The 19,839-nt window shown below is 42.4% G+C and overlaps 1 protein-coding gene across 6 annotated transcripts in view; it reads right to left on the bottom strand.

The window, feature by feature from the left end:
• The window catches only part of SMG7 (SMG7 nonsense mediated mRNA decay factor), a 49,056-nt gene that overhangs the window by 2,271 nt on the left and 26,946 nt on the right, over window positions 1–19,839 (bottom strand). The window contains exons 9-23 of one of the 6 annotated variants that reach the window (XM_079314590.1): window positions 18,217–18,379; window positions 16,978–17,134; window positions 14,773–14,843; window positions 14,401–14,461; window positions 13,898–14,017; window positions 13,228–13,663; window positions 9,478–9,622; window positions 8,116–8,256; window positions 7,871–7,998; window positions 6,771–7,136; window positions 5,203–5,352; window positions 2,757–2,837; window positions 2,036–2,195; window positions 609–779; window positions 345–496 (exon numbers count right to left, since the gene is read on the bottom strand). In XM_079314590.1, coding sequence (XP_079170716.1) covers window positions 345–496; window positions 609–779; window positions 2,036–2,195; window positions 2,757–2,837; window positions 5,203–5,352; window positions 6,771–7,136; window positions 7,871–7,998; window positions 8,116–8,256; window positions 9,478–9,622; window positions 13,228–13,663; window positions 13,898–14,017; window positions 14,401–14,461; window positions 14,773–14,843; window positions 16,978–17,134; window positions 18,217–18,379 — 2,502 coding nt within the window. Of the gene's footprint in view, window positions 1–344; window positions 497–608; window positions 780–2,035; window positions 2,196–2,756; window positions 2,838–5,202; window positions 5,353–6,770; window positions 7,137–7,870; window positions 8,257–9,477; window positions 9,623–13,227; window positions 13,664–13,897; window positions 14,018–14,400; window positions 14,462–14,772; window positions 14,844–16,977; window positions 17,135–18,216; window positions 18,380–19,839 lie in introns of all 6 variants that reach the window. The other 5 variants (XM_079314588.1, XM_079314592.1, XM_079314589.1 and 2 more) reach the window with 5 other exon arrangements.

The raw sequence follows: 19,839 nt of genomic DNA, 5'->3' as shown, positions 1-19,839 counted from the left end.
GAGGCTCCCTGAAAGAACTTCATCCTCCTCCAGAATCCTCATTACCATAAAAATTCATCCCACATTAACTATTACTAATTTTAGACTAGTCAAAGCTAATGTTAGAATTTCTTCAAGTTCTGCTAGCCTGGGCTTGTTCCACAAAATCTCAAAACCAACAAAAACTGAAAATTTGTAACATCTTCCTGCATTGGTGACACCTCCCACATTGCCTGTGTAAGTGAATCTGCATGAAAACTTTGGGCTTCTGGCACTGAACTCTGATGCTTCCAACAGGCTAATGCTCATCACTTGACTGTCCAGCTTGCAGACCCATCCTTGAGCACAGCCTCAGCCAAACCCACCTTTAGGCTCTCCATAAGCACAGCTGAGGAGTCCTCCATGGCAGGAGGGCCTTGGACTGCCCAGGTACCACTGGGAGCACTGGACTGGTGCCAGCTGCTCTCCGAAGAGGATGATGTTGTTGGGAGATAGTCCAGACCAAACCCTCCCATTGCTAAAATGGCAGAAAGACAAGTTCAACGTGACATGGCAGAAACAGTGCAAAGCAAACATCATCAGATGATGGTGTCTGACAGCCCCATGCTAACCTGGAACCCAGCACTTGCCTGGCTTATCTGTTTTCCAGCGGTCTGCGACTCTCCGCTCTCTGTTGTCTGGAGTCCCAATGGGCCCAAAGTTGGAGAAAGGAACAGAATTGTGGTTATGGGTTGGAGGGGAGCTTGGCAAACTGCTGGGGTTGGAGGAGTGAGGAGACTGGCTGGCTGGTGTTGAATGATCTAGGGATTACAAGGGAAGAGGAGAAAAGGTCAGCAGAGAGAGCAGGAGCCTTCCAGTTTTAAATTTCTTAGTGCTGCTCTAAGTTCTGCCATCCCCAATTTGCTACAATGCTGAAGGTCAGTTTTGATTCCCCCCATTACATAAGTGTAATGCAAATTCCTAAATTCTGAGTGAAACTTTACAAGAACAGAATGACTGTGTTTAATGCTTACTGAAAAACAAAACTCAGGAAACCTCATGAGGGCTGGCTAGGCAAAGCCAGTTTTCCCCATGTCTCTCAAAGAACTTGTCTCAAAGTAAGAGAGTAATTGTCTCCAAGCTTGACAAACCAATAGAAAAATTGGATTAGACCTTGAGGAGTTTGCAAGCTTACAACTTCAACTCCCAAGTCTGAAAATGTTTTACACTTATGTGAGTCTTAAATCAGACCAGAACCTAATTGTGAGCAAAAGAGCAGAGGAAGCACAAAGCAGGCTGTCCACAGGCAGAATGGAACAAATGAAGAGATGAAGGGAGAGGCAGTTGAAGCCCTGTGAGCTAAAAATCTTGCTAGCATAAAAGCACCCTCCATTTCACCCACAACAGCTTTTCTTGGTTGGTCGCAACGGTCCCACCAAACATCTCATCCAGTGCAGATGTTATTTAAAATCCATTCATTTCTTAGATTTGACTAATTGCTCTCTCACACTCTTCTGGATTTTTAGTGAGATTAAAATTATTATATAATAGTTATGTTTTATGTCTTTAAGATAATTACTAACAAAGAAGCTGGTTTGCTTTATGGGCTGTTTAACAGTAAAAAACCAAACACAACAAAACTCACTACTGTTCTGTTTTCCTCCACTCTTCCCTCATACAGTTTCTTTTTGAAATATCTGCATTATGAAATCCAGTTCCTCCTGCTTTTTCCAAAAAAAAGCAATACAAAGTATATGGATGTCTGAGTTAAAGCACTACTCCCAAAAGGCTGTCAGGAAACCAAGTTAAAGAGATTTCAGGATTTATCACCTCCTACATTTATCCTGCTCAACTACTTAAATTAAAATCCAGGTTCCTACACTGTATTAATTACAAAATCCCCTCGTATTTCTGAAGATAGATAAAGTAAAACAGAAACCTTCAGAGACCTGGTATGTTGTTTTGTTTTGGGTTTTTTTTTTTTTTTAATTTCCAGTTACATATAATTGCAATTGGTTTAGAATTAACTCAAATCTTCTTAAATCACTAGACACAAGAAATGCCATACCAGGATTACCTGAGCTGGCTGGAAGGGATGGAGACCATGGAGTCCCTTCAAAGAGAGAATAGAGTGAAGTCTCCTGATGGGCAGCTGAAGGGGTGACTTCTGTTTTTGTGCTGGTATTCATGTTTTTTCCATACACCTCATTGAACATGCTGTTGTTTGGATATCTTTCCTGAAAACAACCAAACAATGTAAGAGCTTATGTGTTAGATTTATTTCAAACACTTATAATTAAACAATTATAGCTCAAAATATTTCCTGATTCCTTTTTCACTTCCCAGTCCCATCTTCTTTGACCATTTAATTTAACATTAAGTCCATCACATTGTGAATCAGGACAGATTTCTCCTGGCTGGACTGCAAAGTCTTCACAAAATCTTCAGATTCCCAGTACTCAGAAAAGTTGTATCAAGACCCTGGCTCAACTCTCTGGAAGAGAACAGGTAATTCATTGCTCTGGAAACAAAAAACTACACACTACAACACCCTGAGATGCACATTTTCAGTCAATTTCATGACTTCACTGAGAGCACAGGGCTCATGAACTCAGCAAGATTCAAGACTACATCTGCAGAGATACAGCTAAAATGAATTTGGGAAGAAAACTGATAAAGGCAAAGATTAAGTTGATACAGAGTTAAATTACATATCCATGTGGATTTCTTTCAGAGTTTCCACCAGCTTAACCACAAGCTGAAACAGCAAAAGGTGTTGGACTCTGGTTTTCACTCACCTGATTTAGAGAAAAGCCACTGAGGGACAGGAAAGATGATGACTGAGACATCAATTCTGATGGTTTTTCCAGCAGGGACTTCTTCAGAAACCAAAAAGGGGAAAAGCACAGTTAGTGCTCAGAAACTGCCAAAGTGGTTTTGGCCACATTTACAACTTGTCTTGGATTTTATCTCCAGCACCTTGGAGGACAGGGGAGGAAAGCTAACAAGTGCAAAAAAAAATCAGTTTTCCTACTACCTGTAATTAATAATCTACAAAGCAACAAACATGACAGCTGAGAGTCTCAGACAAACCCCTTTGCCAGAAGAGGTTTTCAAATGCAAAGTCTAATACTCTGATACATCTAAAGAAGAGACTCCTGCCAAAAATACCTTATGGTTGTGTAAAACCTTGTATAAGTGAGAAAACCGAGTACAAGTGAGACGGGATCCCTCCCAGTGACACAAGGACTCCTTCAGACAAGATTAGACTCTGTGAAGATACTCCTGACAGTATCTTTTCAGTTCTGAGAGCATGCCTGCTGTAGAGACCTTCTTAGACAGCAAGAGCAGCTAATTGCTTTTGAAATTAGGTTTAGTAGTCCAGGGGTCATTTAGCACTCTGTCAATTCCATTATAAATTACTTGTAGAGAGGAAGGAAAAAAATTCAACCCAAATATTTAAAAGAAAGGTTCCAAAACTCCCCTGGACTTTTTATTTCTACATAAAGATATAACAGACCATGACCTTTTTTCCACCATCTATGCCACCTCCCTCTCACATAGTTGCTATTTCCAGCATAATATTTCTTGTCTTTCTATTTGGTTCTTACTGTGATTAAGGAGTGAAAAACTGTGCCTTTGAAATGAGACTTCAGAGTAAAAATAACTAAGTTATCATTGAAAGAAACCGAAGAAAAATTACTAAGCCTGGCTGGTAGACAATGAACATAACCCAATCTAGGATCTGGATCACCAAACCACAGAATTAGTAAAACTATAAGTAAAAATGTGTGTGAACCAAAATAAAAGATGTAGTCTTGTTATAACTAAACCCCCTCTTGCACTCTCACCAGCTCAGCATGTCAGATGTTTTAAAATTTATTATTCAAACCACAAAAACCAGAACTAGCATCCCTCTGCCATTAACACAGTCACAGTACCTGGAATATATTTGCTTTCATCCAGTAACTTAAGACAAACAGCCTCATTTTCTTGGCAAGCAGCCCCTAGCTTGTTAGATTTTCAAAGTGACAGCTCATTACTTTGAAAGCACATTTTAAAAGACAGACAGAATTCCCACTCTGCATATCCACACAGCTTGCACAGCAAAGGATTTCCTTCTATTTGTCAGCAGACACAGCAGTAGGAGCTTCAAATGAAGCTGTTAAAGCAGCAGCTATTAGTTTCTTAGCAAAGTTATCTAATGAGACAGAAATCAGTGTCTGTTTTGTGACTGGCTCCTTGGGATGGCAGGTAAAATAACTGAGAGAGTTAATCAGATTTTGAGTGGTCACAAATAATTCTTTGTTACAGTTACTGACCTGAATGAGCATGATTTAATGAACATGCTTCTAGCCATAGTAGAAAGGCATGCTGCCCTTTCAGAGGCAATTTAAAAATTCAACAGCTCTGAGACCCCCACTAGTGAACTAGAAAGGTTTTAATACAAAAAATGTAGGGAAAAAACCTCTCTGTCAAAAATGACTGTATTTCTGTAAGAGTTACTGTGCATTTATCCAGTGAATTGATATTTTCTTCCAAAGCCATCTTTCTCTTTTTTCAATCTCTTCTGCATTGAATAGGGCAACACTTCCCTGCCTCTATGTAATTTTCATATGCAGATTATAATCACACAATCATATCATATTGCAGAATGGCTTAGGTTGGAAGGGACCTTAGAACTCATCTCATTCCAGTCCACTGCACAGGACACCTTCCACTATCCCAGGCTGCTCCAAGCCCTGTCCACCATGGCCTTGGACACTTCCAGGGATGGGGCAGCCACAGCTTCTCCCCAACCTGACAGGGAAGAATTTCTTCCTAGTATCTCATCTAAACCTATTCTCTGTCTATTTGAAGCCATTCCCCCTTGTCCTGTCACTACACCCTTGTTCTGATGATGCTCCACAGCCCCATCAGTGCCCCCCTGCCCTTTATTACTAAACCCATACAACTGCAAAAGAGCAAGTGAATTAAACAATGTGTCATGATGGAGCAACACCTCTCCTGTGGACTGCACTTAAAAAGCCCCACAGTTATTCTGATTTCTGAACAAATTAGCAGGCCTGGATTCAGTCCAAAAGCTGTAGCTTTCACCCCTGTGAAAAACTAGCTCAAAGGTGAGGCAGGGAAGTGGACAGGAGGGATGGGGGAGAGAAAGGAATTTCACATTTCTCATAATTTCACAGAAGAAAGAGATGCCAATTAAGAGTGAGAAGCAGCAGTATTACATCAAATACATACAAAGAGGCTTCGTCCAGGAAGAGAGGCGAGAGGCCCCAGCAGAGCTGGGTAAAGATCAGGAGGGTTAGAGAAAATCAGCTCTTCCTCCTCCTCCAAGGCAGCCAGACTCTTTAACAGGTCCGGAGGAAGCAGAGGGGAGCTCTTGGGGTCCTAGTGACAGAAATGAGCACAGTGAGACAAGAGAAGGCAGAAAGAACAGCCAGAGCAGGAGAGAGAACAGCATGAGGAAGGCAGAAGGCAGCATGCAGAGGGTGGGGTGAGAATGGTGCTGAGGCACACACTGAGAGAACTCTGAGCAGAAACAACCATCAGCCACAAGGCCAAATGCTCACAGGGAGAGGAGAACACACAGAGTGACAGCAGGGAGCTTTAATTAGCCAAGCATGTGCTTCCCCTTCACCCATGCCACATACTGAACCTGCTTCCACAGGCAAGGACAACTAATAAAATCTTATCATTCTATAGCTGTGAGTAATTTAGGTTTCAAGCAGAATTATGTTTGCATCTTCCTCTTTACTCTGCTTGAGAAGTTTAAATCCCATGAGACTTATTCTCTCTGGTGATAAATGCTATGCCAATGCACTGCTGACCAGCCCTCTGCTCAGTGCTGGTCAGACTGGACATCTTTACTTTTGTAAGGGATACTTAAAACACAAGCATCACAGGCAGTTTCTCTCTGTAGCACAATGTGCTGGCACCTTCCCTTTTAGGAGTGAGGACAAAGCTTTGATCCTGTCCCCACCTAAAAACCACAACCTGACATCAGGGTAGGGACAGACTCCTGTACATTGTCTGGCTTTTCTTTCAGAAGGATGAGCCAAGTGATATCAGCTGACCTTCTCCATGTCCTGAGTGCATATATAGAGACACACCCAACCAAAGGTTTAAAAGGCCTCTGTTTAAGCCTCCTTATAAACATCATCAAAAGCACTCAGAGACAACTCCAGGGCTGTTAATAAATAACAGATTGCTGGGTTTATAAACAGCAACATGAAGCACGATTACATTAACAGAAGTATTCTATTACTGCAACCGAGAGCTAAGGAAGTCATTTAGCTCTCTCAGTGTGGTGGGATTTTCAGGAAGAACAAACCAAAAAATTCCAAGACAAGACAAGACCACTGCTACCATCCTTGACTGCTCAACCTACTGCAGCCTCAGCCATTCAATTCACTACAGCAGTGTTAGTTCACCTAAAGTGTAATAATTCAACTGCAATTATTTGAGTGGCTTTTATGGCTTTCATCAGTTGCCAGACAACAATCTTCCCCAAAACTATCAGCTGCCATGTTTCTCAATCTGGCAGACACAGTGCAGAGACGGATGTCACATCCACACTGGACAAGACTTACATCTACTTGAAACCAAATCTTCAAGAGGCTGATCCTACACACAACCTACTAAAATGGGGAATTCATTACTTTGTGCTGGAACCCCAGCTACTGATGCTCAGATCTCTTCTAAATAGGTTCACATGGACCTACTCAGAACCACAGGGCATTCCTGAAACAGGGAAATGCCAGGAATACTGGAGCCTTAGTTTCCCCCAGCTGCAGCATGGATTTTACCTCAAAGGTCATCCTGGAGACAGCGTCCTGCTCGGAGCGGAACACGCCCTGCCGCTTCCCCCTGCGGTCCAGGTTCGACTGCTGGCTCATCACCCTGTTGTCCGACATGCTATAGGAAGAGTCCCAGTAATAATCTGCCACCTTGACATCTGAGGGGTTCTGGTTATATGGCTCCATTGGGAAAGGCTTCATTTTTTTCTCCAAAGGTTGCTGTTGCATCACAGGAGGCTGTAATGACTGTTCAAAGAGCTTGAGAGGGTCCTGGGCCTGCAGGTAATAGGGCTGCTTTACAGACATGATCTTCCCCAGGGAGCCTTGGACTTGAGGGGGGTTCCAGAGCTGCTTCGATGAGTCTGTCTGTGGATACTGAGGCAGAGACACAGGATTTCACCAGCAGGGAGGAATAATTCATGTTACCTGAATGTCTAACTCCATCCAAGCTGTCAGCCTAGCTCATGCGTGATAGCAAATCAGAATGTTTGTGGAATGTCTCTGTTATTCATCAAAAGCAATTTCCATAGGCATCTAATGCTTTCTAGTCAAGCTTTAAACCAACAACCAAGTATAATCCTTACCCTATCCAGTACCTTTTAACCCAAAAGACTACAAATTAAACTTTAGTAGAGTACTGAGTCAGCATTTTGCCGCCCAGAGCACAAGGAGGGTCTCACCATTGGGTCCAGATTTGCCAGAAGGGAGATTTTCTCCAGCACAAGGAACTAAGAGCTGTAAGGGAACTGACACTGCAACCAGTTAGCCAGGAGAGTGCAGGTGGGGGTTCACATTCAGTTCTCATCACTCACACAAGAAAACTAGAAAGGCCTGAGGCAGACATACCACCTCCACACCTTGTCTGTATCAGAAACACATAGCAAATAGATGACAGAAAAGACATTCCATTCCAGTACATACCTTCCTTTCAGTTACAGCATCCTATGTTCACACCCACCAAACTTCAGCTCATTTTCAAATTTGCCCAGAAGTTCACAACCAAAAAAATTCTTTAACGACAATTTTGAAAGACAATCCAGGAAGACAAGTCTTGAACGTTGCCACTTATTTTTAAATGAGGCCCAGCACATAGCAGAGGCCACGTTTACCTGCTGGAATCCGGAGTGGTGTGGTGGGCTCTTCCCCAGGCCCTGCACAGCTTTCGTGGGGGACTGCTGCTGCTGCTGGGCCAGAGCTTGGACCTGTAACTGGCTTGCGGACTGTGCTGTTGCCTGAGCTGGTAAAGATGAGAGGGGTTGCTGGGAAGGAGGCTGTGTTTGCTGAGGTCCCTGGGTCATTGGCCCTGGTCCAGAGGGCCGTTGCTGGCTGTAAGGAATGTGGGACTGTTTCCCACCTTGCACCTGGTTTCCTGCAGGCGAGTGAGCTGTGGGCTGGAGGAAGGTTCCTGGGACAGAAACACCACCCGGGAAGGTGTACCCTGTGCTCATGGAGAAAGCCACAGGAGGGGGGACAACATAGGTTGGAGGAGGAAATCCTGGAAAAGATAGAAAATGCACCTTTAATCACAATTTGGCAGAGCATACTCTCCAAAAAACTTTCAGTGGGGGTTCCTCTTCCTATGCTGTTCATTTAGGAAAGGAGGCACCAGTCTGCACACGTGCACTACAATTTCCTTCCTCACCTTGGCATGTGCATGGCTGTGACCACACAAGGATTCAGAGTTTTTTTTGAGTTTTCTTGCAATATTCCAGGCACTGAGAGCAGTCAGCCATGGCAGTATCTGAGGGTCATGTTTCCACATTGTGTTCCCTACCTCCCAACCTCCTGGCTTTTTTTGACCCCCATTACCTTTTCCCTTGATTGCTGTCAGATTTTTGATGCTTTACCCACAAAATTTCATCCCCTTCAAACACATTTTCAGGGACTAAACTTCTGCAGGAACAAACAGAAGTAATCAATACACTAAGTGTATTGCCTCCTCCCAGAGAATCACCAGTCTCTGGATCAATTTAGAGAGAGACAGATGGTAACCAAACAAATCCCCATATCCGCAAGATCAATTCCTTCCCTGTAGTTCACAGTGGAAAGCCAGGTTTGGAAGGCAAGCTTTAATTCTGTGTCTCACAGGTCAGATTTTACACTGACTTTGGGACAGGGAAGATGCTCATCTGTCTTACATTGAGGAGCTCCATGTAATTGGTGCAGGGAAGATACAGCTTCCAGTTATTCCATGAGCAAACATGGATAGCAAGGTATGACAGGCAGACTCCACAGCAAAATGGGACACACAGCACAACAACAGCAGCAAGTAAGACCACACAAATTACAGCTTCAAACATAAGCACAACACAAATAAAGTGAGTTTTAAAGCAAGCAATGTGATTGATCTTTTTCAGCAATGGAGTCTGAAGTACAGGGAATGCTTCAGAAGCAGTGCTAACAGAAAGTTTTGTCATGTTCAGACTAACTACAGGAGAGCCTAGCATGAAGTCCCTTGATCTCACACCCATTAAACCAGAAGGCAGGTGGCAGATTTCATGACAAACCTCGATTCCAAAGCATCAGGAATTGTATTTATCTCGTTTCAGTTCTGCTATACCCCTTTTTACTACTTGATAATAAGATGTTCAACAGGACACTCCCTGTTCATTAACAGAGCCCCTACCATCCAGAGGCTTCTAGAGGTACCAACCACTATTACAGAATTTTCTGCAGTCAACAATAAATGACACTTCAAAAGAATAATGCAAATTACCTGGTCGGCTAGGAAGGGGAGGGAAGGCTCCTGGGTGATGAATAGGGATGAACTGGGAACTGCTGGACTGACTTGGAGTCTGAGTTACAGGCGTTTTCCTGGCTTCAGACACCGGAGTCTTCCTCATCTCTGTCTGGGATTTCACCTGATGCAAAAGAAAGTATGAAGAAATCAAATAATTTTTCCTAAACTTCCACATTAACCATATCATGTTTCAAGTCAAAAATTAAACTCTCTGATTGCCTGAGTGATTATTTTCTATTCCCTAAGTAACTGAGAAAAGTTTGGAAGACAGAGCCCTCCTTACTGACCTCAAGCAGATAACCCTGCATGTCCTCAGGCGCTTCTCACCTCACAAAAGCACTCAAGGATATTTACTCAGAAGATGCAAGAGGCTCCTTCTCTAGCACAATAGTGAGAAGCAGACATATAGTATCTCACACCATCCAAGGAACTTACCACGCTGCTCACCTGCAGTGCTTAAAAACAAAGTGCAGATGCTTCTCCTGGAAGGGCACTGCTTCAACCTAAGTCACGCTACTTACCTGCAGAACCTTAAAAAACAAACACTGCCACATTCTTTCTGGGGAGTTCTCTCAGCCTAATCCATACAGTGAGGTATGTGCACAAACTCCTCCACACTATGGAATTCTTTGGACCCAGAGCATATAAAACAAACAGCAGAAGTGCTTCACCTCATTCAGTTTACTGTGTAACTGCGGGGTGTTCTGTTAAAAGAGCTGCACCAGTTAAAGGCAGAGAGAAGAATGTAATGTAATGTTTACCTTATTCTGAGTCTCCTGTGGTCTGGGTCTTCCTGGGGAGGAAGACAGAGGGGAAGACTACTTTCCCTTTCTGTTCAGCTCGGCAGAACTGCCTGGAATGCAAGATGGAGCAGGCAGGAAAAAGACAGCAAGCAAGGAACCCGGGAAATACAGAAAGGGCCCAGGAGCAGACCTGACACCAAGCCTCAAAGGTGAGTGAAAGAAAGGGTTGTATCAGGGATTAAATTAAAAAAATCCAAACCCAACTATAACAATAACCCCTACATCATAACTGTGTGGGGTTTATTTAGATATTTAGTGCTGCTGAGTTGAAAGGAGTTACAGGACAGTTGTTTTCTGCCAAATAACAGTAGTAAAGGGATGGATGTATTCAAATCCTTTCTTAAGCTCTTTTTCAAATTTAATTTCCCCATTTAGAAATTATGAGAGTGTAGGTTTTTTTTCTGCATTTGTAAAATTGGGAGGTTTGGGTAAATTTTTCATTTCCCACTAGAAAAAGTCTGGAGTGAACTCCACCTCAAGGTTCTGGCTGATGCTAAACACCACAAACAATGTAGGTCCTTGCTCATGCCACATCTCTTCATCCTCCAGCACATTCAGCATATTTAACTTACATTGTGCTGCCCCTTGCCCCTCCACAATAAGCCAAATATTTTTATAACCCATATCAAGCACTACGCATTCTTTCATGGAAATGCTGGAGACTTCAAAGACACTCTTCCTGCCATGGCATTTTAAAACTTGAGCTCTATCCATCAAAAACTCAAGTATGCTGTAACTAATTTCCAGAAGATGGCTTCCAAAATGCCCCCTGCATGATTTACAGTCAACTTTATAAAAACCTAAATCACTAAAGCTGATTAATTAAGACAAATTTCAGTTCCTACCTGGCTTCTATTTGATATCACCTCAGAAGTGTCCATGCTACCAAATATCAACCCCCACAATAGCCCTAAGTGTTCCTACACAGTGCTTGAGAGAGGCACCATTTCATCACAGGGACCTCTAAAGAGTATGCTACACTTGGAGTTAGTCTGCACTGAACTTCCTTGGCTCCCAACATTATCTTCCCTAGAGAGCAGAGATTCAACCCAGCTCACATCCTGCCTGAGCATGCAAGTCTCCCATGTATCTGCAAAGCAGGACTGATCACTTCTGTACCACATTCTTCACATTTTTGCCAAGTAGGAACTGCAGCATTTAAACTTTTAAAGGCAATGAACTATGTAGGAAAGCCAGGAGTGCCAAAGCACAACACAAACAGTCCAACCAGCTGGTATGAAACCTACACTGGTTTCTCAGTGTGGGGGGAAGCAAGCAAGCCCTCCCTCTATTCTGAAGCAGGTCTGGGTAATCAAATCCACCAAATTATAAGAAACAAAAGGCATTTCACATAAATACAGCTGATGGAGTTAAAAAGCCAAAATTAATTCCTATTAAAGAAGAGACAAACAAACAACATTAGAGCAGATTCAGCTACAGCTGGGTTTCTTGTATCTGAAGACTAAATCAAATTCTAAATTTCTGATAAATAAGCTATCACTTCTACCCAGAAAGCTAATATAGTCCTCAAATCTGGTAGGTTTTTATCTGGTAGGTTGAAGTACTTATTTTGCAAGACAGGGGCACAAAGATCAAAACTGGGAGTTATGCTCAGACCCACAATGACATCCAGATGCATTTGGAAAATAACAAGGAAACTTGCTATTCTAATTCACCTATGTTGGTTTTTCAGACACAAGAATCATGTTCCATGACTCACAAATAATTGTCCCCTGGTTTCTGTAGCCCTTACCAAAACCCTTTGTACCCTGAGGTATGGCTCCCCTGCAAAACCAACTGAATAATGCTGCTAGTTCAGACATTCCATTTCACAACCATGATGTTTAACAGCAAAATCATCAGGAGGAAAACAGGGAGAATAATCCAAGGCTCCTAACAACACAAGCTGGAAAAAATGAAAGAGATGGTTTGTCTATCTGGGGAAAAGACCTCAATTGCACAGGTCTTTGGAGCAGCTGCACAGAGGAAGAGTTATTCTGCAAACCTGTCCTGTGCAGTAGTAATGCATTGGCAAGGGACATAAAGTGCATTAGGAAATAATTTCCACTCGCAAGAACAGTGAAGAACCAACAGTTTCTCTAGGGAAATAACAGAAATCTCCACCACTATCACTGAATGGTTCCAGTCATCATCAGGGAATGAATGAGACACAGCCAAATTGTCCAGGTACAGATCAGATCAGTCCTGACACTCTACCCTCATTTACTATAATGTAGTGGAAGGCAGACTAGCAAATTCACTGCTTACTTGATATATTTCATATGTACTGCTCAAAGAAATAGATAAAAAAGCATGCCCCGAAAAATCTAACTGGTAAAAGAGCAGCTGATGTGAAAACAGAACATTTTGAGCAAGTGCCTGAGCACAGATTGACAATTTAGGAGCATAGTAGCTTTCCTTACTTCAACAGAGACACCTGATTGCACCCAGGCTATAGAGGATCTTACTCCTCATATATACAAACTGGTGCTTTTGTGACACGTTCAGTTTGTTGAACATGCGCCAGTCAACTGAAGTGAAAATGCAGAGTACCCAGTTCCTTCACAACAGACCCCAGAATGGCAAGAGCATGACTATGACCTGGCCACATGAACTGCCTTGGTGGCCTAAATAATTTGTGGAATGGGTAGAAATCTGGTTTCAGGATAGTTATAGCACCTCTCATTGCATTCTTTTTTCTCCTCTCTCTCTCTTTGAGATATAATCTCTTTGCTTTTTCTTGATGCTAAGACCACCATCACCTGGTCTCTAAGGTAGAAGTATTTTATATTATTGAATGTTAGCTGCAGCTGCAGGGCCCACAGCAAGACCTCAGTTCTACCATACTATACACAAGCAGTGACTGCCCTGACACAACATGGCACTGTCTCAGGCACAGTATCCCTCTGAGCTAAAGGCTTACCTGAACTGCCACATTCTGCTTTCCTGCTTCCTGCATCTTATCCAAGCCACATTTCTTGGTCTCATTCTTTCTTTTATTGTTATCCTTCTTGCCATCATTCTTATTTGCTACTACTCCTTTGCTAAAGTCCCGTCTCTCCCTCGCCATGTCCTTTGGGGGGTAGATGCGTCCTTGTTCTCTGTTCATCTCCCGGGGCTTGATGTTCTCTTTGAAAGTGACCATTGGCTTTTCTCCTGCATCGCAGCTGTTGCTCAGGCTTCTGCCAGAGGACAGCACTGATTTGAGTCCAGGGCTCCCATCAGCACACAGTGGCTCTGCCATGGATGTCTCCTGCAAGGTGAGACTCTCTTTGGCTTCACTAGGGTCCTCCAGTAAGAGCTCCGGGATTTCTGTCACAAACAAGAGCTTTCCTACCTCATTTTCACACTGAATCAACCTGAAAAAGACAGGAAGGAATTAAAAAGCAAATACATAAACTACATTACTTAACATAATCAGTCTGAAGGAATAGCATGCTGACCCACAGAACATATTATTAGTGCTGTCAGCCTCTTCTGCTCGCATTACAACCAACTGATGTGTTGGACAGAGAGAAAAATAACATTCCACACTTGCACTTGTGTCACCTCAGCTTCCAGTAGTGTGGGAAACACAAAGTTCTTGCAATTACCTTGGCTGGTTATCAGCAATCCATTTGCCTGTGAAGATCAGGCGCTGTTGCCGTATCCGACGTTGCTGCCCTTCTTTATCCCCTGTAATTGCCTGGTGGCCTTTGGAAAAATCCAAGTTCCTAGTATTGATACAGAACAGGGAATATTAATTACACCATTACCCTCTGCAAAATGCTATTTTTCTAGAAATAAAACGTGTCAGCATTGCTCTATTAAGAGCTGTGAACTTTCACCAGATATTATTCCAAATATGGCTGTTAAAATATGTCTGATTTGCATATGTAATTCTCATCTGGTAAACTAAATATGTTCAGTGGAGTTATGAGGAGTATTATAACCTCAAGAATCTCTTAGGGCTACACCACCCATTGCAGTTCTGAAGAGACCAACATCAATCTATACAGAACTAAACATACATAAATAAGATATTGTAGGGAACAGGCCAATGTTTGTAGAAGTCATGACATCAGCAAGGGTGCAGGATCCTTCAGCTGTCACCCACCTGAACGAGGGTCTCAGAGCCAGGAATCCTTGCAACTCAAATTCTTCTGGAAGGGGGGTTGCTGACAAACAAACAGTAAACAGCATAAGGAAAGCATGAAAGCACTGAGCACAGAATCACAGCAGATACCTCAGCATGGTCTCTATACATAGCAAAGCCCTCTATTAACTGGTCCACCCCACGATCTGAGGAATTCAGGAAGGATAAAGCAGACCAGTCTGCTCAGAATAAGAAAAAGCATTTGCAAAGTATTCACACAAACTAATACGAGAAGACAACTTGCCTCCTTATTTGCTCTTCAGTTGTAACTCCCCACATCAGCAGGAGAAACATTGTTTTTCCCAGTTCTTTACAGACTACAAGTGTCCTTACCATTATTATTGGATAGATCTTCTTCATGAGGCTGGAAACTATTTAGAAGAGAGATCAGCCAGGGCCATATGCTAAAAATTAGAAAACAGGCAAACTCTAAGTGAAAACTGCAGAACATGGGATGTGTTTGCTTTACCAAAAAAACACTGAATCCTGTTACCATCACAGTTTATATTAATCCTCTGATTCAAAGAAAAGTTTCTTGCAAAGTGTCAGTGAAAAGACCACTTTCTTGAAAAATTTACCATTACTAAAAAGCCAACTTAAAGTTCCCAAGGAAGTCAAGCTCTCACAGCACAGTGCTCATTATCCAGCAGGTCTGAGAGCCTGTTGTGAATTTAGCCAGGCCTAGAGCATGAGCAAGTGCTGCAAGCACTTGTCTGCAATTCATGCTTTGCAGTCCAAAGGTGATGTCTCTCAAGGCACAGTCAATGAATCAGCTTAGGCAGCAAAAGCATTTATCAAGACACAGCTGTGCAGAAGTACTTCTGCTCCCTGAACAACACTATACTGTAGTGCTGGAGCATTTACCACCAAGGGAAAAGATTCCAAGGAAGGGCTGCACCAAGAAAGACCATTAAACTAGAGGTGAACTTGCAGTCCCCTGCCTTGCCCTCACAATACCAGTAACAAGCAATGACTGGAAATTCTTCCCAAAGTCCCTGGAGCAAACAATTTTAAAATCACACTGATCACTGCATAGGTGGTTAACATTTAACTGCTAGCACCAGGCTGCTTGCTCCTGTTTGCTAAAAGCTCCCACCCAAAAGTCCAAAAATCCTTCTGCTTTACTGATGGAAACAACAGAAAATTATTTCAAAACTCCCACTGTGCTCAGTGTAGGAGAAATAAATGTGTCCTCAGCAAGGCTTTCAGCCCTCATCCAGCACATGGCCTGAAGAATGGACCATGCCCCCAACAGCACTGTACACCCTCAGCTGCTTTCCCACATAGCTGCAGGCACAGACAGCAAGATCCTCATCTACACTGCACTGAGCAACAGCTCCTTCCCATGACTGATGAGGAACAAAAGAAGGAAAAAACACCCCAGAGGTCTTCAAAGAAGCAAGTAAAGTTAGCAATATGTTGTCCAGAAAATGGTTTCCTTCAGAGAATCCCAGAATAGTTTGGGGTAAAACATCTCCCACCCTCTGCCATGGGCAGGGACACTCCCACTACTCCAAGGCTGCTCCAAGCCCATCCAGCCTGGCTTTGGACACTTCTAGGGATGGGGCAGCCACAGCTTCTCTGGGCAATCTGGGCCAAGGCCTCACTGCCCTCACAGGGAAGAATTTCTTTCTAACCAATCTAAATCTATCCTCTTTCAGCTTAAGGCTATTTACTCCATGAATTACTCTGCATGTCCTTTCTACAGAGGCTACTTGATATCAAGTAGGTATCTTGCCTATTAAAATTTATGTGGTCTAAGCTCCCAAAACTCCACAGGGTTTTTTTTTTTTTCTGATTTAACAAATCAAAGTTATAGGTACCCTTGTTCCCCATGCATCACACTGCTTTCCTTGGAGTGCCCATCTTAGGAACAATGCTCATCCAGCTGTATCAGTAATAGTCACTCTGATCCTAAGAATCACCTTACAGAAACACTCTATTGAATCACAGTAATTCATGAAAAGTTAACAGATCATGTAAAAAAGAAAAAAACAAAAAAAACACCCCATGAGTTTAGAGCAATTTAAGCCTTAATTTATGAGATCAGTGGCAAAAGTGAAAAATCACAGCAACAGTCCAGAACAGTTGTGCCTGCAACGACATTTAAAGAGCCCTCTACTAACCAGAATTTAATTCCTAGGTGACTACATTCCAGCATTGCCCAAGTGATGGTTTAGTGCATGAAATTAAGGTAAATATTCTCCTGCCACTTCCCCCAGCATTCTGAGAAACCATTATACAAGATAAGACTACAGGAACACTCAGTAGTTGTGCTCAAATTGGACATTATAAAACAGATTCCCTGATTGTAAAAAACTTACAGCAAACCTAAAGACAATTAAAAGAGTCAACTTGATCATGTAACCAACAAGTCTCATGTTTTGCTTTATGAACTTTTCAGCAAATGCACTTTCTCTCATTTTGATATCTGTAATGATAAGTTGTATGATCACTCTTCCCATGGCTTATTTGTGGATCAACAGTAATCAGGAGCTTCATGCAACAAAATGTAACAAGAGAAAGATTAACACTCACTACCGTCTTTCATCGACCACTGCCTCCTGGAAAACACTGGGCCTAAGTTTCAGCCAGTCCATTGAAACCTTCACAGCTGGAAGAGGATATGCAGCCCCAGAGTCCTCCTGGTAGTCATTTTGTAAAGGACACTTGCACAGAACTCCAAGAAATGACACTAGAAACAGAGTAAGAGGAAAAAGCAAAAGAAAAAAACTCCATGATATGGGAATGACACTTCAAAGTTGACCAAATAACCTAATCAAACATGCCCATTCCATGAACCCCTATTCTAAGAGCTAGTTCTTTAGAACAAGGCAGCCCAGCCACCTCATCTTCAACAATCCACCAACAGATCACAACATATGGCTTTTCAATAGTTTTCTACTATGCAGCAGAATCCTGATGTTTATGTCTGTTCAACTGTCATGGCAAGTCATTTTGGTAAAGTTTAAAAAAATCACATGAGCCAAGCCCAGTGCAAAAACAGTCACTACTCACCTATTTCTTAGAAATTATCAACTCAACTACCTACCTGCACTTTATTCACTTCAAACAGCAGGCACACAAATGCACTGGAGCTCTGCAGGCAGGCACCCAGCCCAGACCCCTTAGGGCACAGAAGCTGAGAGAGAGTAACCACACTAGTGTGACCATGGTGCCTTCAGAATCAACACTAGGCTGGAACTTGGAGAAATCCAGCTATTCAGAAATTTAGGTGTTGACAAACAAGGCCAAGCTGACAACAGGCTCAATAAGGTTAAGCAAATCAGCATCATGTGGATAGAGCCCAAAATGCTCTGCACTCTCACTTATCTCCTGCTTGATATTACCAAAGGCAAAGAAGTAACTGAGCTCCTGGTTGACTAAACTTCAACTTCAGTCCTGTTGAATCAGAATCAGTTCCATTCAAAGCAACTCCAACTGTATGCAGCCAACTGAGGAGCAGCCCCCAGAGAGGACTGTGCCAAGCTGGATCCAGCTCTGCACCCAAGTTAAAATGTTCCTTCAGAACCAGGAAAATGATGCAGAGTACTGTAAAGCTTCAAACAGAGTAAGTCTGCACACAAATCCAGTGTTAGTCAGCTCTGCTGACATAAATGATCCTGTGTGACCATCATCTCTCACAACTTTCTCCTTAATGTCTATTCTCGGCACTTACCTCACAGAGCCATTAAGCTAAATCCTGTCAGGAAATTACTAATGGATTCCACATTAAAATCAAGAGGACTACAAAAATCAATTAGCTCCCACACTTACTGAAGAGAGCCAGGAGCTGTGTCCAGCAGAGCTGCTCATCCTGGCTGTAGCTGTGCTGCTCTGTTTCATTGCTGAAGTCTCGCAAGTGGTGCAGTTGGAAGAGGTTGATCACAGTAATATGGACTAACTGCTGAGAGTTGAAGGCCTTTTGGAACAGCAACCTCTGCAACAAAGACACAGGGTGTCTGTATTTTTAGATGGCAGAACACATGCTTGAAAGGATTGGTAGTTACTCCTTCGCTGCTTGACTAATGTTACTGCCCTTAGGCAACCTTCAATCTGGATTTTATTTTCAGGTCATTCTTCCCAGCACAGCACTGGGCTTCTAAGGAGGATCCCACTGTTAAGCACAAGGTTTTTGCCTGTACACCAGCTCAGACACACAAATCAACACCCCCTTTGCATATGGTTCTCTTCCAGAGTGAGTGCAACTTCAAATGTGCAGTGACAGTACTGCAAAGACACATAGATCCACTGGGTTTGTCTGCCTTTCAAGGAACCAGCATGGAGAATGTGATATTTTTAAAAAACACCCCAGGAAAATTTAACTACTGCATGGTTATGCATTAAAGACTAATTCCACACCTGTCTTCATGGGTCACAGAATGCCTGAAAATGGCTGAAATAACATGAGCTATTTACAAATGTCTTTCAATAACTCTGCTAGAACAGACACCTTTCTCAGGACAGGAAAAAGAGACTTCAAGGCTTTTTGTAGGGGAAAAAAATGAAGCCAACATATCTTCAGACACAACAATCAGGGAATCAGGTGGATTAACTAGTGTAAGCATCAGGAAAAGGTTTAAGGTCATCACACATCTTGTGCATCTGTGTTTACTGCACATATTTCTGTTCCTGAGTAGCTTAATCCATGAACAAACTGATTATCCTTGTTTATCCTTCACTATACAGTGAATGAAAAGGAATGAAGACAATGGTCCACAAACACAAACATAGGAATGAGAAGCCAAATGGGAATTTTTAGAGAAACAGCAGAAAAAAAGAACTACGAAATCATCACCCTTGACAGTCTCATTTAGAGCATGAAGCACTGTACAGCTGACAACTGAGACTGGCAGAGCTGCCAGCAGCAGCACCCAGGGCCTGACAGAACACTCCCAACCCTGCAACTGCTCCCCTCAGAGTTAAAATGAGCCACAAAGTTAAACTGATTCACTACCATACAGCCAACTTCACATGCACATTCAACCTGTTGAAGCCAGAAGAGTTGCTCTTTGATAAATTAGGCTTTATGTTGCATAATATAAACAAAAAAAACAAAACAAAAAAAGGTAATATAAGCAATAAAGCAGGGGTCAATTAGCTGTTTTAATTCTCTGGATCAGTCCAGAAAATGAAGACTGTTTCACATGCCTCAGAAATGCTTGTAATTATTGATTCTGTGGAAAAAAACAGTACTTGTTCAACAGTCAGTTGAAAGAGATATAATTATTTCCTTTTGAAACAACATAAACTGCCTGGGTTGGAACAGCCTACATTGAAAGTTAATTCATAGCAAGTTCTATGGCTTATAAAATCTATTTTGAAGACAGTGTGAACTTAGCTGTAGCAGGACAATTCAAGACAAAAAAGTGTAAAAGGACACTGTAAAGAACATTTGTG

The sequence above is a fragment of the Erithacus rubecula genome (genome assembly GCF_903797595.1).
Source record: "Erithacus rubecula genome assembly, chromosome: 10".
Classification (NCBI taxonomy): Eukaryota; Metazoa; Chordata; class Aves; order Passeriformes; family Muscicapidae; genus Erithacus; species Erithacus rubecula.
Note: the sequence above shows the minus strand (reverse complement) of the source record. Positions and strands in the feature narration are given on the sequence as shown.